General features: G+C 41.8%; 1 protein-coding gene across 1 annotated transcript in view; it reads left to right on the forward strand.

Moving 5' to 3' along the window:
- Nucleotides 1–26,824, forward strand: part of KLHL14 (kelch like family member 14) — an 85,842-nt gene that overhangs the window by 12,851 nt on the left and 46,167 nt on the right. Inside the window, exon 3 of the mRNA XM_010977304.3 lies at nt 16,237–16,358. Within this exon, the coding sequence (XP_010975606.3) occupies nt 16,237–16,358 (122 nt within the window). The remainder of the gene's footprint in view (nt 1–16,236; nt 16,359–26,824) is intronic.

Genomic DNA, 26,824 nt, shown 5'->3' on the forward strand with positions numbered 1-26,824 from the left:
TGTAATATGCACTGTAGGATGTCAGCACTTTCTACCTCGTATGCATTAACAGGGATGTCACTGATGCTGTGAGGGATCCCAGCCAATACTGGTGTATTATAGAGGCAGAAGTGTGTGCCTCGGAGCTCGGACCAGTTTGGTGGATTGGTTACTATGACAACTGTACCACTACCGTCAGTGGCAATTCCTGTAAGCTCCCTGTCAAGGTTTTCAGGAGCGTTCACTCCAAACCGACATGTGTGGGTATGAACTACAAAGTTAAGCTAGAAGATATTCTTATCTAAAGAGAGCGAATTCGGCATAAGAGGAGGTACAGATAAAAACGTTATGTTATAATGCAAACATCTTAAACAGTTGGCTCTGTTGCATAGTAACTAAGACCTAAAAGTCAGACAGATGGGAGTCAAATCCCACCTTGACCTCTTAAGAGCTGGCTCTCCTTGGGTAATTTACCTAACTTGTGTCCAGGTTGCTCACCTATAAAATGTACATAACAACACTTCCATCAACAGGGCAATCCTGAATGTTGGAAGAACGTATGTAAAACACTTAACATCGTGCTTGACTGTAAGTGCTTAATAACTGATAGCTTTTATTTTTATAGCAATAGTTCTGTTCATATCCAATTTGCTTTTCTGTTCACTTCTTGGGACTTCTACTTTCACACAGTGTGTTTATCCTAGAGCTGAATTCTCGCAGCCTGAGGCCCCAGGGCTGCTCTGAAAGTGACCATGTTTAGCTGACAGTGTCCGTTTTATCCACCTTGAGAGATTACAGAGCTTAGGCCAGCCCTGGAGTCTGAGACATCCTCTTGATCTGTCCATGTGAGCATTTGGAAAAGTTAGAATAGCTTTTGGGGATTCAGGTTGAACAGCTTTTTTGAGATGTAATTTGCAAACAATGCAATTCCTCCATTTCAGGGGTACAATCCGGTGATTTTTAGTATATTCATAGAGTATATCCATCACCCACGATTGGTTTTAAAACAGTTTTGTTGCCCCCTCCAAAAAGATCCCATGCCTATTAGCAATCCTCCCAATCCACCCCTGCCCTTGAAGTCCGAGGCAACCACTCATCCACCTTCCGTCTCCCTAAATCCATCGATTCTCCTACCCTGGATACTTCCTATAAACAGAATCATACAGTATGTGGTCTTTGGGGCTGGTTTCTTTTCTGTAGCATACGTTTACAGGTTCATCCATGTTGTAGCATGTAACAGTACTCCATTCCTTTTCGTGGTGAAATAGTGTGGATAAACCACACCTTATCAATCAGTTGATGGACATTTGGGTTGTTTCCACTTTTTGCTGTTATGAACAAGGCTGCTATGAGCATTTACGTGTAAGTTTTTGTGTGAACATATGTTTTCATTTCTCTTAGGCATGTACCTAGGAGTGGAATTACTGGGTCATATGGTATTCAGTTGACATTGAACACATTTAACCTTTTGAGGAATCACCAGATTTTTTTTTTCCAAAGCATCCTTTGGCCATTTTTAGTTGGCTTATTTATCTTTTTCTTACTGAGTTGTGAGAGTCTTTTAGGCATTTTTAGGAGGCCTTCTCATGGTTCCTAGATCACAACTGGGGCTACCTTCTGCAGGAATTGGGTGTTTTATTTGACAAAAATGAAAAGAAAATGTACACAGATGTACAGTGGAAAATTCTGTAGATACTTTCATGTGGCACATACATCTATAATTAAAACTCTTGGCGTTTGATGTGGCAGAGGAAAAGAGCTGTGGTTGCTTTTGATCTTGTCTGTTTTCTTCTTTGTGTGATTATTTTGGCTGTATATTGATTGAGGGACCATATTCCTCAAGTGATCTTCTGGACTTGGGGTAGCAAATCTTTTATTCAAAGAAAAAAATATGTATGGCTCCAGTAACTCAAATTGTCTTAACAACACATCAGAAATTTTTATTCAAACTACTTTTATACAATAATTCTTTGTAGGGAAGTGAGGTAACATTCTTTGACTGCCAAAACCATGATAACTCATAAGAACCACTGCAGAATAAGAAATACGTTTAAAAAAAAAAAAAAAAAAAACCAAAAACCCTGAAACACAAACGCTCTCATTTGAAAGGGGATGCAAAAGTGTTCCTTATGGGATCAGCAGGAAACAGCACCGCCCAGGATTTTCAGTCATGGCTGAGATTCAGCTGAGGGCTTCGCTACACATATCACCGAGGCAGCTTCTGACATGGAAAAGCTAAATTCATCATGAGAATAACTTGTCCGGTTTCATCTTCCCTTGCTACAGTGTCCTTGCAATTTTCCTGAGGGACCAAAAAACAACAACAACAACAACAAAAAAACTACTGCTCTTGACAAGAAATAACTTTTACTACCCTTGGTAGGTGAGGTTACCTGACTCACTCTTGCTTTGAGTGTGTGATGTGGAAGAATGTTCAGCAAATCATTCCCTAATCTTAATGTTTATGCTTCTGGATGGAACAGGTTCTGTTTTGATTGCGAATCTCTTTGAACCATCAAATGCTTGCTTTCTGGTAAAAGAGTCCCATGTCTATTACATAACAAAGAAGACTCCAGGCCACCATCATAGGTCTGAGTGCCAAGTGGTCGGAAGGTTAATGTGGATTTCTTATCTGGCTATTCAGAGGGACAAAGTGTTATCCAAAGTGTATGATGACTTTATATTTTGTAGCAGCATTACCAACAGGAAATGCTCAGGAACAGGTCTCAGGAAAGCAGATAATCGCCTAAATTTGTCACTTTGCGCATTTAATCGAAGTCAAATACCATCTGCCCTTGGTAGAGGTCTTGGTCTCATAAAGAAGGTACCTAATTCCAGGCAGCCACTTCGGAAACCTGAGAAACCTAATAGACTTCAACTTCCACTCAGACATTCTCACCTTCAAAATTTGGGAAGAAAGAAAGCAGGCAAAGCAAAACTGAAATAGTTCAACACCACTTCCACGCACTCAGTGAATTCAAGATCTGTGATTTCTCCGGGGTTAGGAAGCAGCAAACAAAACCAGCAGCCAGTAGCCTAAATACAAATCCGTTCCAGGGAAGGGCACCCCCTGTACAGGAAGAAGCCCCTCAGGCCTTGCATCAGCCAAGTTCCAGAAAACAATAGTCTTTTTGACCTAGAAAGAATAATCTAACCTCAGAAAGATTTTTCTGGAGAATGCATCACATTCTTTATGGCAAGGAAGCCTTAGAACCTCAGAGCATGAGAAACATTTAAAATTTCTGAAAATGCAAAGACATGTTAATGTCTACAACTTGATTAACACTGATTAGAGTCTGCCACGAAAGCTTACGGGAATCACTTCTCTCCATTCGCTGTATCTGCTCTCAGCCCTCCTCGTCACCCCATCTCTCCTTTGGCACGTGGTTGACCATTGACATTTACTGCATATGGAGATGCTGGTGCGGCGCTGAGCACCCAGCAGAGGGGGAGGTAAGGAGTCCGCCTCCCGTATTTCGGATTCTCCATAACTGTTGTGTGGTACAGTCAGGAAGATTCTTTCTCAAAGCAGTTGTGCAAGTGTGACCATCGAAGGCTCCTTCTCAAGTGTCAGTTCCCAGAAGTGAGTGTGAGACTCGCTGGTCTCTTTCTGCCCTCCGTTCCCGTTGGCTGGACAGTGCCGTTAAGGAGGACTGTTACTAGTCTGCCTGAGCTGCCATCACAGAATAACACAGACTGGCCGGCTGACACAGCTGGGATCTGTTTGCTTGCAGTTCTGGAAGTCTGAGATTGAGATCCAGCAGGGCCGGTTTCCGGGGAGGGCTCTCGTCCTGGTTTTCAGACAGCTGCCTGTGTCCTCATGTGGCCTTTCCTCCGTGTACAGCAAGCTGGGGGGGGGGGGGGGCGGAGAACAGAGAGAGAGAGAGAAACAGAGAAGCGGGGCGAGCTTTGGTGTCTCTCCCTCTTCTTGTAAGGACACCACTTCTGTTAGATTAGGGTCCTGCCTTTATGACCTCATTTAACCTTAAGTGCCTCCTGAAAGCCCCAACTCCAAATCCTGTCACGTTGGGGCTTAGGCTTGGACATACATACGAATTTGGAGGCAATACAGTTCCGTCCATACCAAGGCCCAGGAATAGGACTCAAGGAATTATAAAGCAGGTTAGAGAAATTAGCTGAAATGTTACCTTTCAAGTAGCTCTAAACAGGCGGCTGTTGAGCACGTATCCAAGTCAGCGATACATTACTAGCTCTTCCAATAATACAAACCTAGAAGAGAAAAAAAAGTGCAGATCCCCTCTCCTCGGCTCCATAAAATCTTGCCTAAATCAGTAGTTCCTTTAAGAGTCAACCACAGGCGTTTTTGTAAAACGTATCTTCCCCAGCCCTACCCTAGAGATTCTAGGCTGGTCTGGAACGTGGATCCAGGAACCTGCACGGTGATCCGCATCCCAGGTGGCTTTGCTGCCAGCGGGTTTTGGACCACCCTGTGAAAATCACGGGACCAAGCAGATGCTTCTGTTTTCCAATTTGCTACCCGTCTATAGACGGTGGGAGAAAATACCGATAGCGATTTACTGGAAGGGAAGTTTGAGGAAAAGTTGTTGCAAAATTAAAAGAAATCTGATTCACTGGCATGAGGAGAAAAAAAGGGAAATGAGTCACAGGGAAAGTTATTGGAATTACAAGACTCTAGAGGGTCTGTTTCCTGGTGATGAAATTTCGGTCCCCCGTGCACTAAAGAATTTTCAGAATAATTCAAGTTACACAGTATAGTGTCCACGATGCAGCTTTGGAGAATGTGGTTAATTTTCCCAGAATAATTTGCTTCTGCCTGTCAGAGATCTGATGATACGGTCAGGGATTGGCTGAGGGATGGGTCTCAGAGGCTCCTCCAAGTGTCCTTTCCTGGGGGGACTTTGGAGGGCCTCGTGGACCCCACAGAGCCCTCGAGCTAGGGTTTACTTTAGCTCTTAGCCCCTCCAGGGTTGGTGAAGCAGCAAAGAACAGAAAGAACTGACTCCCCACAGGGAAGGGAGGAAAAGAGGAGGATGAGGAGAGAGTCCTATTTCACCCTCAGCAGCGGGGTGTCCCTAAGCTGGATCCCACAAGCCACACCTCATTGTCTCCACAGCACACCGCCCAGGCTGCCTCGATCCCTCACTGCTTACCTCCCCCCACATAAGGATACCCTTCTTCATTTCTCTTAACCCCAGCATGATTTCATAACGTTATTCCTCCCCTAAAAATAAATTCTGGGCCCACTTAGAAATTATCAGCTGTGACTCACTTCTCTTGAAGATGGACACCTATTCGTGGCCACGAATGTCCCAAGAGAAGCCCAGAGTAATACATTCAGTTCCTAACTAACTTTTCTCCCTGTCTCCCTGCTTGGCCACTCCTGCAGGGACTCTCCGACTGGAAACAGCCTGCCTGGCAGGAGGCAGGCTCCCGTTCCTCTGAACAAGCCCTCTACTTTCCCCACGAGAAATCTCTCCCTGGCATTACAGGAACGGACAAAACCGGACCCTGAGGTGGGATCTGGCCATTGCCCCACCTCCCAACCTCCTCCTGAATGGCCAACCTTCCATTCTGGGAGTGTGATTCTGTTCAAGTATTCATTTTTCCCATTAGATCTTGAACTGTCACATACAAGGAGTTTCAGTGGGAGGTATGTTACATCCCAAACATGGATTTTCAGTGTCATTCTGTGAGCTTGTGTCTTTCTGCACTTTTTCTTGTGCAGCAGGTACCAGAATCTCCCCAGGTCAGGAAGTCACTCTTATCTCTTCAGAAAGGCAGCCAGATGGGAGATAGAGAAAAAAGAGAGAGAGACAGAGAGAAGTCTCAGTAATGAGACTGGTTCTCCAGAGGCAGCATAGTCTAATAATTAGTCTTTATTAGGGATTAAATGCAGGCTTCACTTATGAGTCCATCACTGGCATGAGAGTGATGCTGTATCTCCTTGCAGCGCGAGGCTACCCAGAGCTTGAATAGCTCCTTGGTGACAGGCTGCATGGAAACACTTCTCTCTTGAGCAAGGAGAAGGGTGTTCTCCTGTGACACAAGCAGTGGCAGCCCTGCCAGCGGGTTAGGTGGCATCGGTGCTGGTGAGCAGGGAGACCCCGCGTCCCACTTGCAGGCAAGGGGATTAGTCTAAAAGGTCATACTTGCCACGCAGCTCCCTCCCAGGGATGTGGGGAGGATTAAGGAGATGGTATTTCCATTGCAATGTATGCTCTTCAGAAAAAAGGCACGAAGTCCCGGGTATTGGAATTAGGGATTCCACAGGTAATCAAGCAAAGAAGATATTCAACTGCTTCTAGTTACTAAAGGAAGCTTTAATGTGGGAGGTGGGGGTGGACAGGGGAAAATGCAGTTTGTATAAAGTTGGCTGGAAGCCATTGTCCCTCATGAAGCAAAGGACCAGGGTGGACTGTGGAGTGCCAGGTACAATATTAAGATAGACCCCATCTCACCCTTGAAGCTTATGGCCTAGGCCTTGGGGAGGCCCTACATTTCATGGATTCGGATAAAGACCTTAAGGCACTTTGGTCATATTTGCCTTTGCCGTCATCAGCCAGTCTACAGGTTTGGTGCCCAGCGAATTGGGGCAAAAACATAAAGTACCCCACTGCATGCTGGAGGACCGGGTAACATTCTGAAATCAGTATGTGTCAGTGAGGAACTATGGAAGACCTTGGTGCACCGCAGGGGCTGCGCTGAGAGTGAAGGATGGGAAGATGGTCTGGTACGGTTGTAACGAGCAAGGCTGCAGTCAGTAAAGATGTTGAGCTTCTTGTGGGCAAGCGTATAGGATGTAGCAGAGTTGGACTGTGACTCAGTTTTCAGAGGTTCAAATTTTAAAATCCTCGTTTCTTCCATTTATTACAGTGTGTCCTCAACTATGGTTTACCTACCACCTGTTAGGGTGTAAGACAATTCCAGATGGTACACAAGAAACCATTTTTTTTAAATTTATTTTAATCATTAGGTTAAGTATTACTATATTTTATCGTGTATCAGGGATAAAACACAATTAACCCCTGAAGCCCATGATTCATAATATAATTGCTAGAACAGTGATTCTCAATACTGCTTGCATATTAGAATCACACATAAAGCTTACAAAGATTTTTTTTAAGAAGCACCAACACTGGGTCTCACCCTGGATCATTAACTTAAAATCTCTGAGAGGTGCCCTCACCCTAAATATTTTCTCAAAGCTCTTCTAGGTGATTCTAAGGAGCAGCCACTATTGGGAATGATTAGAATCGACTGGGATTAAGAATTTTTTAAGTGAGTAGTTTTAAAGAAAATATTAAGTAAATAATATAGTATGTAGCCATGGCAAAGGTCATGATGGTGCTGTATTGTGCTAATAACTGAAATTTGGTCAACTTCTCTCGCTCATGGGTAGCTTCTGTTGTGCAAGACAAATCTGATCCCAAAGAGCAAGAAGGAAAACAGAGATAGCCAGTAAAAATGATGGACATGGTGGTGTGACAACAGCAAGACTAATGAAATATTTGGGAATGCGCAAATATAAAATCAAAGGATGAAAGACGGAGGACACTGGGGCTGTGCAGAGTGAGGGGGGAAGCTTAGACTTGGGGTTAGTCAGTAAGACTGTCTATTCTCCAATATGCCAGCCTCTGACTCGTCCATCATATGGTTCAGAAACATGGCTTTTCCTCTTTCCCTTTTGCATTTTGACACCCGCATCACCACACCCACTGACTGGACCTTAAGACAGAGGAAGAAAAAAAAAAATAGATGGTAAGGAATCTGTAATGACATGTTCCTGGAGAGTAGGGACTGCAAATGACTTTGACTTTTTTCACCAATTTGTTCTTTTCTTCACCATTTCTTCCTTTACACAACAAGCATCTATTGAGTCCCTACTCTGTGGCACTAAGTCCTTTTCATGTTTAAGTATACTTAAAGTTTTTCTCAACAAGCATCGTGGCCTTTACGATGTGATCTAACTAATCTTAGTGTTACTTCCGTTTTAGGAGAACTAAGTAATGTCCATGACTGACTGTTCTCCAGGAGCCACACAGCCTGACTCCGGGCGAGAGGAGGAGGGGAGGCACCAGTGTCAGCAGATGAGAAGGGGAGGCATTTTTCGCATTTTCAGCCATACCTGAGAGTCACAGAGGGGCTGGGGGAGAGAGCCCCAGAGACATTTCCTCTGTGAAATGGAGGAAATAAAACCCATCCTGAGGCTCTGGAAAAGGTGCCCAAGCCCCTTTTCCTCTATTCTCTCATCTGTTAAATGGGGATAATGATACTTGCTGTTTACCTACCTCGGAGAGGCATTACCAGGTCTATTTAAAGGCCCTTCTGATGAAAGCTGCTGTGTAATTACCAAGAACAGCTATGATAAAGAAACCTAAATACAACAGCAAATCAGCTGGAACACGTTCTCCGGAGAGCTTACTTCTCTGGAAAAATTTAAGAAAAGGGTAGCAGCTCTCTTCTGAGAACACGGGGCACCCTTCCAGCTTCCACCCTTCTAGGTTTCGAGAAAGGCTACTTGATTTCCCTCCTGGCCACTGATTCAGGATCTTCTTCTGTTTGCTTTTTCCCCATTGTCTAAGAAGTTTCTGTGTGAAATTCCTCTTTCAAGTTTTTTCAGATCTAAAGTCAGAAACTGTTTCATCTCTGAAAAGAATCTCAAGCAAGGCACTTTACCATGAGAAGGAAAGAGTATGATGGAGGCAGAGAGACAGAGAAAAGGCGGGTTCTAATGTGGGGGGTACGGGCATTTTATAGATGGTAAGTAATGAGGGCATCTTGGATAGTTTTTAAAAAGAGGACTGAAGTAATTGATCATTCATGTCAGGCTTTGCTGAAATCCATTTGCCAAAGTGTGTAGGTAGATCAGGTGAGAGCAGGAGCCCACAAAGCAAGGATGCTACTATCAGGGCAGCTCGAGAGAGGACCCACCCCGCTGACTCAGGCTTCCGGCAGTGCGGCTGAAATGAAGAGTCAGACTGAAGACTCCATAGGATTTGGTAGAACATTGAGTGTAGCAAGAAAACGGGAGGAGAGTTAAGATTAGCATCAAATGTGGTGACTTGGGTTTCATACGGTTTGGGGACTTCCTTAACAGAGAAGGATGGCAGCCAAGAGTGAGTGAGGTGAATGTACGAGTGAGATCTAGACCAGTAGCATCGTATGAAGCCTAGTGGTTTTATATTTTTGCTAAATTTGCTTATGCAGTAAATATTGTGACTGTTTTTAAATAGTGCAACCTATGGTATCTGAAAGGCTTCTAAGCAGTGAAAGAAAATGCCAAAATTCCCAAGATGGATTTGCAAATGGTGTGCTCTGTAAGATTAATAATGCATAATAATAATAGCTGTCATTTATTTATTGATTACTATGGGAACTACATATATACCTTCAGTATACAAGTCAGATGTCAGCTGGTGGCTTTTCAGATCTGGTAAAGGTCCGGTAGAATTGTTACAAACCCCTCCAGTCCCGTGGCCTGTGGAAATCCAAAATCCACCTTTGTATCTGTGAATCCTTGGCAGTTTGCATCTTCCTGGCTCTTCCTGCCTCCCAGATCCCTGCTGTACGTCACTGTGGTACGACCAGATGGGAGATTGCCCATCCACTCACTGCCTGTATAAAATACTGAGCCGTCATAGGTTTAGCCAAGTTGGAAAGTCACAGGAAAGAGTCGTGACTTCTTCCAGCCGTCTCCAGCCTCTCACCCTTCACAGCCAGGCTGTCCTGCTATGACAGTAGTGACATTTCCGTCACACGACCCACCTAGGAAAGAAGTAACTGCCGTGAGGAACAGGGAATTTATTCCTCTTGTTCGCACCACGATCTTTAGTGTTTAGAACACAATAGAAACTGGAACACAGTAGAACCTCAATTAATAATTGCTGAATGATAAATGAATTGAAACAAAGTGACTAAATCAGTAGCAGATATAAAAACATTTTAAAAAGAGTCATGCATTGATGTTTAGAATATTTAACTAGAAGAAATATAGGCTAGGGAAAAACCTGACTTGAAAACCTGGCTTTGTGTGAAAAAAAAAAAAATCTGTGCTTGTAGCCAGCTGGAAGCTGTACAGGAACCCACAGGGCATTGTGACAGTTAAAAGACCTTAAAATTACGTCACATCACATACTGCATTTGTTATATTGTGCAGTCCTGACTTTTAAAAAAGTCACACTTTTAAAAGGGACAATGATAGTCTAGAATACGCTCAAAGGAGGTGAACAGCGTAACAAGGAGAATGGAAACTTTTTTAGAAAGGATGGAAATGTTCGACACGGAAAAGGGAAGACGTACAGCAAACCGTCTTCCAGCACCGGAGGGGCTATCGTGACGCGCAGATGGGCACTCGCTCTTTTTCTCGGAAAGACTCAGGCAGATTCTCAGCTCAGCATAAGGAGAAAAAGAGGGATCTAACACAACTGCCCAACAACTTGCCACCATAGAGTGGATTTGAACAACTAAGGCACGTTTCATTATAAATTTCCAAGTTGATGAGAATATTTATTTATTAAAAAAAAAAAACCCAAAACACTAGTGAAAGGATTTCTATGATATGTAGAGAACTGGGCCAAATCAGTGACCTCAAGTCTGGCTGTGCGTCAGAACCTACTGGAAGACTGTGAAACCTGATTGATTTTTAAGGCCTCATCCCACTGAGTCATAATCTCCTGGAATTGGGACTTAATAATCTATATCAAGAATCTTAATTTTTCAATCCCCACAGATGATTTTGATGACATGCCAGGCTTGAAAATCCCTGAATTAGACTACTTCAGAGTTCTCTTCTAACTCTCTGATTTATTGATTCTTAAAGAATGTTGCAGAACATTTTCTTTAATAAATAGGTGGGAATTATTTGTTATCTGTAAAGTGGACTTAGCCTTTTTAAACATGGTTAGCTCCAAAGTGCCAGCAGACCCGCCGATTTCTCAAACTGGTTAAAACGCATCTTGCATTCTAGCTAATAAAAACTTTCTTTCACGTATCACAGGCAGGAAAACTTTATCTGGCCTGTTTCCCAATTATTAAGGTTCCAAATCACTGAAATATAAATAAATGAGACTTTACCGTACTTAGAACACCAGTATGATGAAAAATTTGTTTACACCAGGAGGTTTTAGGTCATCCTTCAATCATTCATCCTCGGAACCAAAATACCTCTGCACACGAGCACACACGCACACACACGCACAGATGTGACACATGGTAAATGTTGGGCAGTTGCTGAGCTGGAACAAAGGAGACCTTCAAATCCCATCGCCTTTTTAACCTTACATTTTTCCACACAAGAATCTAGGAACTCAAAGGCATCCAAATAATATTATTAACTGATACACTCAGCTCTTGTTTAACTTTCTCTAATTACTTATCTTTTAAAGACATTACTTTGGTCCAGGTGATGCTAAGATGAGGAGGAAAAAGGAGTATTTTTAAAAATATTAAGGGATTTTAAAGAACCATAATTAATTTTGGCTAAATTGGTTTCCTATGTAAAGAGCTTCTAAAACATATACTACGTTGCCATATGAAGGAACTCTTAATTATTACAATAGTGTAGATTTTGCCTAATCTAAAATTAAACCTGTAAGGCTCTGCTGGAATTGTTTAGAAGAGAATAATTGAAACCCCCTTCAGCAAGTTAATTCAGATTCTTCTAATTTTACTTTCCTAGTTCACAAGGTATCGTTTTTCGTGGTGTTCTCAAATGGAAGTTCACACATATCAAATAAATGGCATGATAATCAGAGGTTTCAATATCCAATATGCATTCACTATTATCTGTCATTATTGTCATTGTCACTATTATAATTGCATGTTGTAAAAAGAACGGAAGATTTTCAACAGGAATTATTCACGTGTATTATTTTTCTAGGAGTAATTGAATAGTTGACATTGCATTTATATCAAAGTAAAATATGTGTGGGTTTTTCTCATTTGTTTTATTCTTAAGAAATAAGAAATGTAGAGTACTCTCTATTGGGTCCCTTTATTTGGATCTGGAAAGATTCACAGTTTTATGTAATGTCCAAATGTGTATTTTCTTATAACAAGACTCAAAAGATAGCCAATCTAATTAAAGTGATAATTTGCTAAGAACATACAATTATAAGATAAAAACTGGGTAGTGAAGTCCTCTTAATTACCTTGCATTTATATATATTGAGTTATAGTCATTTTACAATGTTGTGTCGAATTCCAGTGTAGAGCACAATTTTTCAGTTATACATGAACATATATATTCATTGTCACGTTTTTTTCGCAGTGAGCTACCACAAGCTCTTGTACATATTTCCCTGTGCTGTACAGTATAATCTTGTTCATCTATTCTACATACCTTGCATTTATATATATGAACTCAACAAGAATCTCAGTGAAAAATACTACTTTTCTTTTTTTAACTGATTAGGTTTGGCATAATGAAATAAAGCTCATACTGTATTGTCAATACTGAAGATTGATTAATAATAATTTACCTTAGATTTTATGTAGAACTTTTCATTTCATTGTTTTATATGATCCTCATGACAATCCTCTGAAGATGCAGGGCAGATATTACTATTCTGTTTAAAGATGAGAAAACATAGGCGCCAAGAAGCCAAGTAATTTACCCAAAGTCTCTCTGCTGAATAGTGAATTGAGCCCGGGAATTCAGGTCACCTGGGTCTTAATCAGAATTTATGGTAAAATAAAAATTTTTTAAATAAATTTAAATTTTAGAAAGATCATAGAACAACCTGAATGTCCATCGACAGACAACTGGATAAAGAAGTTGCGGTATATACATACAAATACTACTCGGCCATAAAAAATAGAATAATGCCATTTGCAGCAACACGGGTGGACCTGGAGATCATCATGCTAAGTGAAGGAAGCCAGGAAGAGAAAGAAAAATACCATATGATGTCACTTATATGTGGAATCTGAAAAAAAAAAGGACACAAATGAACTTATTTACAAAACAGAAACAGATTCACAGACACAGAAAACAAACATGGTTACCAGGGTAGGGGGAGTGGGAAGGGATAAACTGGGAGTTCAGGATGTGCAGACACTAACATATATACATATATATACAATAGATAAACAACAGAGCACTACTGTATAGCACAGGAGACTATATTTAATACCTTGTAATAGTCTATAATGAAAAAGAATCTGAAAAATGATATATGTATATAATATGTATTACTGAATCACTATGCTGTACACCAGAAATTAATGCAACATTGTAAATCAACTATACTTCAATTTTTAAAAAAAAGATCATGGGCCTGGTAGAGTTAGAAGGCCTAGTTCTGAAACACTGTTTCTACCTCTTTGTTTGACTCTAGGAACTTCCTCACTTTGCTGTAGAATAAAACTGTACTTATGATGCAGGGGTGTTTTGAGAGTCAACAGAGAAGATGATAAGAAAGCTCCTCAAATGTGTTTTGTTATTTTTATGTGTCCTTTCTTCTGCGCTAGGCTACTTCTCACATGCTTTATCCTATTTTTGGTTTCTAAGTGATTCACCTGCACAACATAGAGTTTTAAACTTTATTTAGAATTAAATAATATTAATTCTGGGTTGGAACATTGAATAACATAAGCTTTAAAAACAAAATACCCCAAGTAAAAATGCCATAACTTGAACAAATGATGAGATAACTACGACAATGCAAAAGACTGAGAATGTTCGGTCACTAAGAAGGCGACAGGGAGTGAACTCAAAGCACTGCCCCTTCACGGGACATACACGGTAGCTGAGGGAAGCTGGGATTCCCTTTACTTCCATGTAATTCTCCATCACCTTCCCTGAGGAGGCCTCGGTGGTTAGAGACTCGTCTTAGTCGATGTGGAGTCTTCCGTTGCTGCTCAGCCAGCTAGCCCTTTGAATCGTGTCTTCATTGGCAGGGTAGAAGGTGCTACCATTTGCCAGCTGTTCAGTGGCTTATGCACTGGTAATCTCAATTCATTCTTCGGTGACAGATGGCAGTGACGGGCTCTCTGGGCAGAGAGGACAGGGGCTCAACATCTTCTCCTCATCTGCTGAGATGGTCCATCTAAGTAGGTGTTGACAGGCACCAATGGGATTGGTCCAGGGAAGCTGGCCTTATCAACTAATGAGACGCCCTTAACAGGCATATTTAAGCCATGCATTTCTCTCCCTTTGTCGCTCATGAAACACATTTTAAAAGCAGTATTTTTACTTAAATATTAAAACAGCGATTTAATTACATTGCTTTGGTCATACCACTAATCCACTGAGTCCTTTCCTCCGTAACTAACCATTAACATCGGTCCGTGTGCCCACCCGCGGGCTGGCAGCACACACATGTGCCATTGTCACGACTGTCCGGTTGGACAGGTCTGTCTCCACGTGGAAACTGACAGCAGTCTGTAAAGGATATATGCGCTCCCCTTGACTTCTCTTATACTCGCAGTGTGGTTGCTGATTTGGGCTGCAACTATAGTACAAAAAACAGTCTTCTATCAGTTCTGTAACCATGCATTTAGGGGACTGTATGGCTCATGAACTACGTATGTATTGTTTGCAAGTCAAAGAGAGGTGCTTACTGCACTGGGTTTCCTTAATCCTTCTCAGCCAACCACCCCCATCCCAGAAATCTTGAAAACATGGAGCTCTTTGCTATTGTATTCTGGTTTTCTTCCCCGACTTCTGATCTATAAGGCACATGGATTCCAAAGTTCTTTAAATTCTAAGAAGCTAAGTTTGTTTGTTTGTTTGTTTGTTTGTGGCAAAATTAATACTGCCAGCGGCTAGTCCATTCAACATTCTCCAACAAGTACAGCTCCCCTGCCCGTGAGTCCCAAATAGGAGTTTCTCCAGAAGGTGTTTTTCTGCTGAGGCATATGTGATGCTCTCAATGGCACCAGCGTTTCATTAAAGGAATTCTCTTGTTCCCTTCCTCCACATGGAAATGTCGTTAACTAGATTAAGTTAACTCTCCGAATGTTAGGTTCGTAACCAACAAACAGGGCTTCTCCACAAGGGCGTACTTTGCCAAGCGTCTCTGAATCAGAACGAAGGGCTGAATGTGCAATGACAGAATCAGAGCCACACTGGGCTGCGATCATATTTAAGAGGAACCCTTTTCCATTTACGGACTCTTTCCTTCAGTCATGGTTGTTTCGTTTCTTCCACCACCACCTTCAGCCTTTCAGGTAAATGAAAAGTTCAATTATATGTAAAGCGACTGTTAAATCAGCAGGCCCCTTGTGGGGGTCTGGGCCTCCCCACCTCCCTCCAATCGCAAGTGAGCTCAATCCATTACTGTTCCCGAGGATGGAACATCCATCAGGTCGAGTGTGCCGGCCAGGGTGCATCTTACAGCTTTTACTGCATATGAGACGTTGCAGGCCTGTTCTCAGGAACCGCCAGGCAGACTGGGATTCACAGTCACGGTTAATAGCAGCGAATTGCCAGCTCTTGATGGGTGGGTAGTCACTCCTTTCAGTGGCTGCCCCCTGGGGGAGAAGGTAGAAAAACAGAGGGAGGGAATCAGAGTGACTTTGCACAGCTGAGCGAGTTCATGCCGCTGGCTCAGTGGCGGGCACTGGCAGGGCTCCCCTCTGGGGAGGCTCGAAACAACCTCACGGTCTCATTTCTACCAACGGGCGCTGCTGGGACGCCAGTGGCGCCGGGGGGGGGGGGGGGGCAGGGGGCCGGGGGAGGGGAGCTGGGAAGGGGACAAGGCAGAAGTCTCAGCTAAATTAAACGAACACAAAGTCCCGGTCCTACCAGCGAACCCACCTGGTTAGCCCTGTGCTCCTAATTGTCCTAAAGTGGTGTTTGAAGTTCGCCAGGTGATTAAGGAGTTGGCTCACAAACTCTCCGCATAACCTTAATTTTTTCAAGGTTCTTTGAGTGGAGAATGGTTTATAATAATGATTTTGACTAATACGATTTTTGACATGCAACTTTAATGCTTAACCTTAGTACAACTCCAGAGCATTTCATGTGTACTCAGCTGTAAAGAGTGATGATTTAAAGGGATAATATAAGAAAAAGGTCGTTCTAGAATGAACCTCTAACAAATTGCATAAAAGGAGCTTATTATTCCTCGAGTATGGAGATATGCTGCTCTTTTGATCATTTTTCTGCTTGGTTCAAAAAAATTGTTGAGACATGAATGGGAGAAGAAACAGGAAAAAATGAAATAGAAATCTGCAAGCAAGGAACATTCTTTTGATGGTTATGATTTTGTTGCCACTAAAAAGGCTCTACAGTAATGCGGTTCTTCATCTCCTCTTTTGTTTTGGGTGAAGGATTCGCTCTAACAAGAAGATGCTGTTACTGGTTGGAGGATTACCTCCTGGGCCAGACCGGCTCCCCAGCAATTTGGTTCAGTACTACGACGATGAAAAGAAGACGTGGAAAATCCTGACAAGTGAGTGTCCTTTTTTATTTACTCACCCACCTATTTATTTCAGGTTAGAGCTATCTTGATGAATTCAAAAAAACATGGTTCATCAACTTAGACATTTTATTGATTTGTTTCCCTTTGGAGGTCTGTTTATGTATCGCAGAGGATTTAAAGACTAAATTAACATTGCAGAGGTGGCCAGTTTGGTAGTCGAATAGACTTAAATTAAACCTGGCCCCAAAATCACTGAGTTCGTGTTTCTGTGTGTGGTGGACAGTGAGGGAGGGCGACCAAGATCTTCCAAGTGGAATTCTTCAGTTATGTTTTTGCTCGTTGAAAAGCGAAAGTTTGGTTAATAGCACAGGTCAGTTTTCTCACTTTGAAATGGTTGCTTACTTCACTGTCTCCGTAACTCACATACATTTTGCTTTTTAGGCACCTTTGCTTGTTCATCTTTAGTCTGTGGAACCATGTCTATAGAGAAACACCCCCTTGCGTTGCTCCACAGCTCGGATGGGCAGACTGGCCCGTGGCCCATCCCAGCTGCATTCAATTGTGCTTGCAAACTTCCACCCAAGATTCTTCTCTCCTCCCCTCCTTAAAGGGTGATTGTGTTTTACAGCAAACCTCTCGCCTTGGGTACTGAGGTTTGGAACTTATTGTTACATCAGTTATGATTCCCAGTCGGACGCAGTCATGGAGGCAAAAGCCATTGCTTCTTGAGCGCAGCAGGCTGTGTGCGCCCGTCCCCTCGTGGGCACAGTGGCTGCACTGGTCAATAAAACTAAATTTTAACTGTCAAAATGGCCCAGAGATGTATAGATAAAATAATAAATGAGCAATTTTGATCCATAAATCAAAGCCATATGTTGAAAATGGACAAAAGTGAAAGTCAGGTTTTCTTATTGGATGTCTTTTAAGCACATATATTTTATCAGATTTATCTGATTTTTTAAAATTGTTTCCTCTCCTCTTAACTGAATGCCCTTTAAAATAATAGAAACAGGACAACAGTTTGCCCATAAAAGCAGAAGAGGAGTAAAGACATGTGAGGTGGTGCTTGAAATAATACATTCTGGAGCTAGCCTACCCCAGCAAGACCCGCAGTAGCACTGGCCAGGGACCGCAGTGAGAAGGCTCCCTGGACACCTTACGCTGCAGTGCAGTAACCAAGCGATGGGAAAGTCGCAGCCAGATTAAGGAGAAGGAAGAAAGGAAAAGAAGTTAGAGATGGCTTAAAATGATTTTCATCCTCTTGTTGTCAAAAAAAAAAAAAAATACCGTTAATAGTGGTTTAAACATCTGAATGAATGACCAAGCTGAATTTTAAAGATTCATCCAAAACTCAAGCTAAAATAAAACCAAATAATCAATTTTCTGACATTTTCTCAATAGAGAAAGCCTACAGAAAATGAGACGTGGGTACCAGGGGGAGGAGAGAGGAAAGAGGGAGGACAAGAGATTCTTGATGAGAGATGACAGAGACACAGAGGCAAAGGGACAGGGAAACACGAGACCCAAGTGATAAATGATATTCATTCACAAATCCATCTCTTTTTCCAGATACACTCAGGCAAGGTCCAGGGTTCTACTGGCTTGAAGCCCTTCATTAAAGGCAAAAAGATTAATTCAAGCATTATGAACAATACCTAAGAAAACCTTGCTCAGAGTAGGGTGATGTTCCAATTTATTGTCCAAACTGGGACACTTTAGAGCATGAGAGGGGGATCTGTTAATTATGCTGGGACAACAGGTATGGACTGGAACATAGGGTCACTGCACTTAACGTTTTTCACGTTACCTGATTTACCTCTTTACTTAGCAGGCTGTAGTGAGAAAGCACCAGCTCGAATCAGTCAGACTTAGGTTCGAACCCACGTCTGTCTGTGACCTTGAGCAAGTCATATAAATGTCCTGAGTCATGGTTTCTTCATTCCGTCAGCATCATTTATTTCCCAAATGAAATCGTGTTGGTGAGTCATCTAGCACACAGCGTGAGCTCAGCGAACTGCCGGTGCTGTTGCTCTTGTGGTGACACCAGTACCAATGTGAGCACAAGGACTGTGTGCACCCGAACACCTTAGAGGCGTCGGTCCCCTCAAGCTCTCCACGCGGAGGGGAGACGAGTTACAGTGTAACAGATACGACACGTCCACCCACGTCTGTGAAGTAGGGAGCCGACTTTCTACAGTTTTCATGGGTTGGAGGTAGTGATCTAAACACTAAGCAGTAAAGATACATGGGTTTCTGTTGACTCCATTCATCAGATTTGGAATGGAAGGAAATAAAGACATGAATGTGTAGAAAAGTTCTTATGATGGGAACCTATTCAAAGACCCTGAATCTTTTTTCCTATACTCAGGCAGGCTCCTAGCTTTGAAATAAATGTCTACTCTACTTACACTCTTGATTTCACTGGGATTTGTACTTTAAAAAAATGGAGTTTTATTATCTGCTGGGCTGTGACCACATGGTCCCAAGTGCAAGCATATTTTTCAGGCTTATTGGAGAAATATAGACAGTTTATCTGGATGATTTCTGCTGTTGGTTTGTATTTTTTAATTAAGACATCTTATTTGGCTAAACTGAATAAGTAAGTCAGGCAACTGACCGATCACCACACTACTTGGGCCATCTAATAATAAATGAAGAAATGTTTCTTATTAGAGTAAGAAAATACCCAAATTCTCCTTAAATCCAATGAAACATTAGGGATTGCAGAGCTCCCCATGGTCACCTTTTTGACCTGGAAGAACTGCTCAGCCAGTTGGCAGGGAGGTGGGAATGCAGTAACTGCTCAGAAACAGCTCCTGGTGTGGGGTCTGCTTACTGACTGAATGACCCTCTCCATAAAAACTAACAAATAAGGTAACCAGCAAAAGCCTAAAACCTGAGATTAACTAGGACCTCTGAATCTTAGAATCCTCTGGCCACTTGGCTTGAGCGAACATTCCCCCAGCCTGTCTCACAGATGTGCTCCTTGTAGAAGGATGCCATCCTGCAGGCGGGACCACAGATGCCCACTTACGGGAGCCACACTCCTTACACATGTAACAGAACAAAGAATTAAAAGGGAAGTCAGTCATAATTTTCTTTAGCTCTTACTCTGTTATTTATGTCTTAGAAACACTATTTAAAGAGTACACAAATAATAATAAATTGAATGGAGTGGAAGTGAGTGGAAGTGAAAAAGCGGTTCTATGTAACATAAAGAAAACAAAATTCAAGTCAGCCAGTCAGTGGCTCGGTCTACCTAAATAGCAAAAGGAATGATTATTCCCACTGAAAAGACTATTTTGGTAACACGCTAGCACAGGCTTCATTTTTATCCTCTTCTTTGAAAAAAAAAATCATTTCTATAACATTATATAATTAAGGTTAAGAATAGTAACAGAGCTCCCCAACCTTTATCAGCAAAGTATTAAAAATCCCATGTAAAAATGACAGTAAGCCCTTTTGTAAGCGTGAAGTGTTAAGTCATAGTAATAAAACTGGCATTGTTGTCTTCTTGACTGTTGATAACGAAAGGGAAGCGGAAATGCGCTTTTGTTCTTTTTTATTTTACAGCACTGCTTTTCTTGCATTTCTCACTCTTGCACGCAGTTTTCCGTTTCGTTCTTGACTTATCAGAAAGCGGTACAGGAGACATGAGTGCTCAAATGGCCAGGGCCAAAAAGCATGCCTCTTGCGCTTTGCAGCCCCTAAACCCTTCCTGCAAAGATCAAACAAAACCATCCCGGCGGCTACTATGTGCTTTTGTGACATGCGACTGACATGTCAAAGTCTGTATGAAGTCTCCTGTGGAAGCAGCTTACCTGCCTTCCCAGGAGGCGGCAGAGCGGGGCTGTCTGCTCTTTTTGGGTTCCCCATTGACCAGGTTGTTTACTTGGTGGGTAAAGGTGTTTCCTAGAAATTGACTTCCTTTTTTCCTACATTTCTGATAAGAGCTTCTAATTACTAGGTGCTTCTTAATGCTCTCTGTGAGCAATGACAGGAAAAAAAATTTCAAAATATAGATTTATCTTTCCATGTGCTAATGATGACTTCCCTTTAATAACGTTAGAATAAAAATTAGATGAACTAGGTTAGAAAGGCGTGTCCCTTCTTTTGGCTACTTTGAGTTCCCTTCATTAGAGGTAGAGGGGAAATAAATGCCTTTTGTTCCTCTTCCTTTCAATTTACAACTCTGTCTTCTACCTGGTAGTGCAAGGACTTGGGAACTTGTGTTTTTTCAGTCGTGGATAATAAAGGAAACCATCGTCCCTCTGCACGTTTCCTGGGTTGTCTTCTCTGGTCCATGGGAGACATTGCACTTGGTCCCATCCATGCAGGAACGGTCCAGGCATTGGGTATCACTGGTTTCTTTTAGGAGAGTCACAAAGATCAGAGGCTGGTGGACTCTTCATTTAAAAATATATATATACTTCCCATAAAAGGTTGAAGAAAGAGTACTGAGAAAACACATCTTACATAAGACGCTGTACTTGAGGTCTAGAAGACAAATACAGGTTTGGTGTTTATCCAATAGCCAAGCAATGGAGAACGCTTTAATTGCTGGTTATTCAGGGAATAATAAATTCATTCCACACTGATAATCTCAATCGAACTTTTTTTTCTTGGTCCTGTTTCTTGATTTCAGTTCATTTCCGTTCTTTGTGGCTACATTGGGGCAAAAGTCAAGTTAGTCAAAAATTAATGATCATTTCTGATGATTATTTGCTTTGAAAGAAATAAAAAAGTAAGATTGAGGGTTTTATATCTGTGAGTTGCCTTTATTCAAATTACCTTTATTACCAAGAACCAAACCCCACAGATGATTTAATTTAATCTCTAGACCGGTAAGTAGAGTCTGTAGATGGTGCATTCCTCATTGCAGGAGAACCTCAGAAAACAACCAGGGGCATCCAGAGTGAGTCTGCAAATGCCTGGGCAGGGCCGAGGCTTAGCTGCAGACCTCACTTCTTTCTGGAAGAAGCACTCATTGCAGATCCACTCTGAGCTGGATGGCAGGGTAAAACGGAATCATGCCTCTTCTCAAGGACCTAAGGCAGCAAATAGGATAAATTGTGCTGAGGAGCAGACGGGGGAGGCTCAGCCATTATGGGAGCACAGAAAGGGCCCTTCATCTAAACATGGGAGGTTAGGGAGGCTTTCCTAAAGTGACCTTCTATAAAGCTGAAAAAAAGAAAAAAAAGGGTAGGAATTACAGATGCAAAGAAGTGAATGATAAAGTATTTATTTATTTTTAATTGAAGTATAGTCAGTTTACCATGTTGTGTCAATTTCTGGTGTGCACCATGTTTCAGCCATACATGTACACACACATACTCCTTTTCAGATTCTTTTTCATTATAGGTTACTACAAGATACTGAATATAGTTCCCTGTGGTATACAGTAGAAACTTGTTTATCTATTTTATATATAGTAATTAGTATCTGCAGATCCCAAACTCCCAGTTTATCCCTTCCCACCCCTTTCTTACCTGGTAACTGTAAGTTTGTTTTCTATGTCTGTGAGTCTGTTTCTGTTTTGTAAATAAGTTCATTTGTGTCCTTTTTTTAAAAAAAATTCCACATATAAATGATATCATATGGCATTTTTCTTTCTCTTTCTGGCTCACTTCACTTAAAATGATGATCTTTAGGTCCATTAATGTTGCTACAAATGGCTTTTATTCTTTTTTATGGCTAAGTAGTATTCCAGTGTGTGTGTGTGTGTGTGTGTGTGTGTGTGTGTGTGTGTGTGTGTGTGTACCACATCTTCTTTATCCAATCATCAATATCAGTAAGAAGGTTCAGTACTGGGAGTGCCAAAAGGCAAGGGAGAGACGGTGCTTTCTAGAAACTAAAATGAAATTGTGTATCTGTAAGAGAGTCTGAGTTTAGGGAAGTATGTGATGGGGCTGGAGAGTTGACCAAGAACCATATTATATGAGACCGTTTCAAGGAGTTATTAAGATAAATTCAAGAATTAAGAAATTGTGACTAGTGATGGCCCTTTATGTTTTGTTTTCGGTGTTTGTGAAAACACAGTGATCTAAAGCTTTTATGTAATAACATGGCAGATGTTGTCTCTTAGCTTGGAACTTTTTATTTCAGTTTGTGGAGTAATGGTTTCCATGACTTTGGACAAAGAAGAAGGAGAGAGAATTGTGTTGGGGCTTTTTAAATATGTTAGCATCTAATTTTACCTTCAATGAGCTCAATTCTAATTTGAGACACATGGCTGCACATTGCTGTGTCTTGAATTATTTGCTCCTGTGTATTCATGCACCAGCGCATTAGTGGATTTTTCATAGATTTTTTTACAAAATATGTGTGGTGGTCACTGCAGATACTGTATTTCAAGTTGGGCGCCTAGAAAAACCAGCTGACTTTACTTCTGGTTTATACCTCCCTTGAATATAGCAATCACCTTTCCCCAGAGAATAGCATGTGTGCAAATAATCCTGATGCTTTCTTTACACACAAGCTGTGGTACTTGCTACTGAATCCGGCGCGAACGAAGTATGAGTCGTACGGGCTGCTTAAATTTGCTCTGTGTCACTCCCAGGCAAATCGCAGACCAGGTCTGGCGCACCACTGAATGTGGTGAAAGACTAAATGATCTTCTTGCCTAGCCTTCTCATTTTACACATCAATTTCATTCATTCAACAAATATAATTGATACCGTCCACGTAGCCGACACTGTTCCAAATACAGCAAAAAACGACACCGAGTCCAAGCAAGTACTGTCCTGTCTTCACCAAGCTTAGAGTTGAGTGGGGGAGTCAGCATTCATAAATAATCCCAGATAGCAACAGATAATACCAAAATGTGATGGAGCTCTGAAGGAAGGGTGTATAGTATGCAAGCTCTTGTGATGGAGAGGATGGAAGTAGTTTAGGAGTCATGGAGAACATCACCAAAGAATTGGAGCTGAGGATGAACAGAACTGAAGGACGAGACAGAGGTGGCCAGGTGCCCAGGTAAAGATGTGAGAGATGCTCCAGGTCCATTAATAGAAAGTCCTGAGACCCTGCAGGAAGAAAGGGCATAGATGAACTCAAAGTGTGAGGGGGAGAAAGATACGACGTGTGGCTGAGACGTTAGCACAAACCAGACCGTGTACGCACTTCAGCGGCAGGTTCACAATTTTGGCTTTTACTCTAAGTGACTGAACGGGTCGCAGTGTTGTACCCAACGATTTAGTGGCAGAATGAGGAACAGAACATCAGTCTCCGTATTTCCATCAAACAATGCTGCCTCATGTACCCCACCGATCTGTCTCACCAACAAGTGCTGTTAGTCAAGACTCCAAGCCGATGAATGAGATTTAATCTGTGCTGACCCACTGTCCCCAGGAAAATCTATGTGGATCCAGTGCACCCAGCATAGTATCACGCTCAGAGAGTAGACCCAGTACAGGTTAACTGAAAGAACATCCTACTCCTAGACGTCAAGAATATAATCTTGGTTTATGCACTAAAGTGCAAATGACGATGTGTAAGCGATGAAATTTGCATGGAAGATTACTGAAGAGCCATAATTCCATGACGATTTCTTGACATTTTGGGAACACCTGGCCAGCTGAATTTTTGGTTTTGTGTATCATACACAAAATGACTCCATTACTAGGGAATGATCACTATGTGACCATACCTTAATATTTATTAATTATAGTGCTTTTGATGAAGCAAACGGTTGTGCTTCCTAGAAAATACCGTAAGGGCCTGGCTGTGTTTAGCTGGCATTAAAGAGGGTTTTGTGAAAAAGGACTGGTGAGCAGATCCTTTCTTACCTCTGTGTCTGGATATCAAGGCAAATTACTGCTCCTTACAGTGTGTGCTAATTATTAATCCTACTGACATGCCTGGTTTGGTCATTAAGTCTTAATTTCTTGAAAGAAAAAAAGGTTAAGATTGAATTCCAGTTATGTAGCTAGAACAATAATCATTGTGAGTCTCAAAGACCAAAATCTTGCCACATTTTTATGTTGAGAACCGCAAAGCGCTCTCAGAAAATCCTACCGCTGAGGCAATGATGTATCACTTTCTCTTTCATTATATGTTTTTAATCAGAGCGTGACTTCACACTAGACAAAGCGATGCTTTATGCATGGTCTCACTTGTTTTTGCTAAAATCTTCTGACATGATTAATTTTATTTTAATGCTTTTGTCTTGTTGTAATGGTAAGGATGATGGGTATAAACCAGGCAAAAATACATGCTTTTCTATTATAACGCCTCTGAGCATTAAAAATATCTTAGATGAAAGGGAAAAAAAATCACAGGAGACTGGTTGGACTGGAATTAAATTTCTTGCTACCTGAACACAGAGTACATGAGATTAAAAAAAATGATTCAGTCATTGTTTTTAGTTTTATTTTTGGTATTTTTATAGCAATTTATTCATCTGTATGATTAGATCCGAAGAGGAGGAGAGAGATTGTAGCTCACGGATTTCTTGATCTCATTTGTCGCTTTGTAGCATTTACCTCCTTCACAGTATTAAGGGACCGAAAAATTAACCAGTTCGATACAAGATGTATCTTGACCAGACGCAGGTAAAGGAAGCCATACTTTTCCATCCTGATGCCTGGCATTGGCTATAGGCTAGTTTTCAGTGCTGCTGATTTTTGGTCCATAAGAATTGAACACAATATCCTTTGTCCCAGTGACAGACGAGCAGTGATGTGGGTGACTTTGAGGAGAAATAGACCAGTCAACAGGTGAGACTCCCATGATCAGCTGTCCAAGTATCGAATCTACCATATTCACTTTTTCTTTTTTTCTTAAAATAAGTGGAGTTGCTTACCCAGTAGGACACTTTCCTTTGTCTACATAACCTGTCTGCTTGTTTTACTTGCCTCCTAAATAAATCCTGTACAACGCAAATATTGTCAACTGCTGTCCAAGAGAACTCTATGCAATGAGGAGAACGTCTACATCTTTACAACCCAGTACGGCAGCCACCAGCCCCACGTGGCTGCCGAGCACTTAAATATGGCTAGTATGACGAGAAACCGAATTTCTAATTTTATTTCATTTTAATAAGTTTAAATGACAAGTAGCTTTTGTATCAACAGCACAGCTCGAGAGAAAGTTGTGTGATGCATTCACATTTACTCAGGAGAGCTGTCTGATGCCCCGACCCTGCTGGCCCGAACCTCTTCCCCTCTAAGCAAGAAAAACATTGGTGACCCCATGAGATAGCTAAATTCAATGAACACCCGATGAAGCACCTCTGTGCCCTCTCCTAGAGGCTGAAATTTCACCTCATTCTCTCCTCCCACAAAGCCCCACTTTTTCATCTAAGTTACCTGCTGTATTCACTTCCCGGGGCTCCCGTAACAAAGTACCAAAAGCTGGGTGACTTAAAACAATACAAATGTATTCTCTCACAGGTCTGGAGATTAGAAGTGCAAAATCTAAGCATCAGCTGGGCCACGATCCCTCCGGAGACTCCAGGGGAGAATGCTTCCCGCTTCTTAGCTGCCGGTGGCTCCCGGCCATCCTTGGCGTTCCTCAGTTTATAGCTTCATCCTTTTAACCTCTGCCTTGTCTTCACCTGGCCTCTTCCCTGTCACCCCTCTGTGTCTCTGTGTTTAAATCTTCTCCATTCCCTCTCTTTTATTTAAATTTGTATTGAAGTATAGTCAGTTTACAGTGTTGTGTCAATTTCTGGTGTACAACATAATGTCTCAGTCAAACATATACACACATATATTCCTTTTCATATTCTTTTTCCTTATAGGTTACTAGAGGATATTGAATATAGTTCCCTGTGCTATATTCTCCTTCCTCTTATAAAGACATCTGTCACTGGCTTTAGGGCCCACTCTAATCCAGTATGACCTCATCTTAACCTGATCGCATCTGCAAAGACCCTATTTCCAAATACGGTTCATTCACAGGTACTGGTGGTTAGAACATAAACATATCTCTCGGGGGAGACAGTTCAACTCACTGGAGTTGGTAAATGACACACATCAGGGAAAAATACCACAAAATGAAGAGCTATTAAACACTTGCCGTGTGCAGGGCACACATTCTAGGCACTTCACTTGCATTTACTCATTCTGGTCTCACAACACTCTGTGGTGTTGGGCGCTATGATTATTTCTGCTTCAGATAAAGAAGTGGAGGCACAGAGACATTAAGTCATTTGCTCAAGGTCACACAGATGGTAAACGGCGGAGCCACAATGTGCACCCAAATAGAGCTCCGGAGCCCGCACCCTTGTCTGTTTCTCATTACTGGAGTCATAATAGTGCAAATCGTAAAAGGAGTTAAAAGTGGAACAAGACTAGACTTCCTCATTTTATGCAGAATAAAATGGCATATTCTCTGCACAAATGGAATATAAGAATATCCTAAACGTGCATGTTTTTCCGTCGAAACTTCCTTTACCCACTTTGTTGTTAACTGAGCATTAAAGAAAATATTGTACGTATTGGGTTATCTCCAGGTGACAGTTATTTTAGAAAGAGATGGTTTCACTTCCTGGG

Source organism: Camelus dromedarius, chromosome 32 (assembly GCF_036321535.1).
Source record: "Camelus dromedarius isolate mCamDro1 chromosome 32, mCamDro1.pat, whole genome shotgun sequence".
In the NCBI taxonomy this organism is placed as follows: Eukaryota; Metazoa; Chordata; class Mammalia; order Artiodactyla; family Camelidae; genus Camelus; species Camelus dromedarius.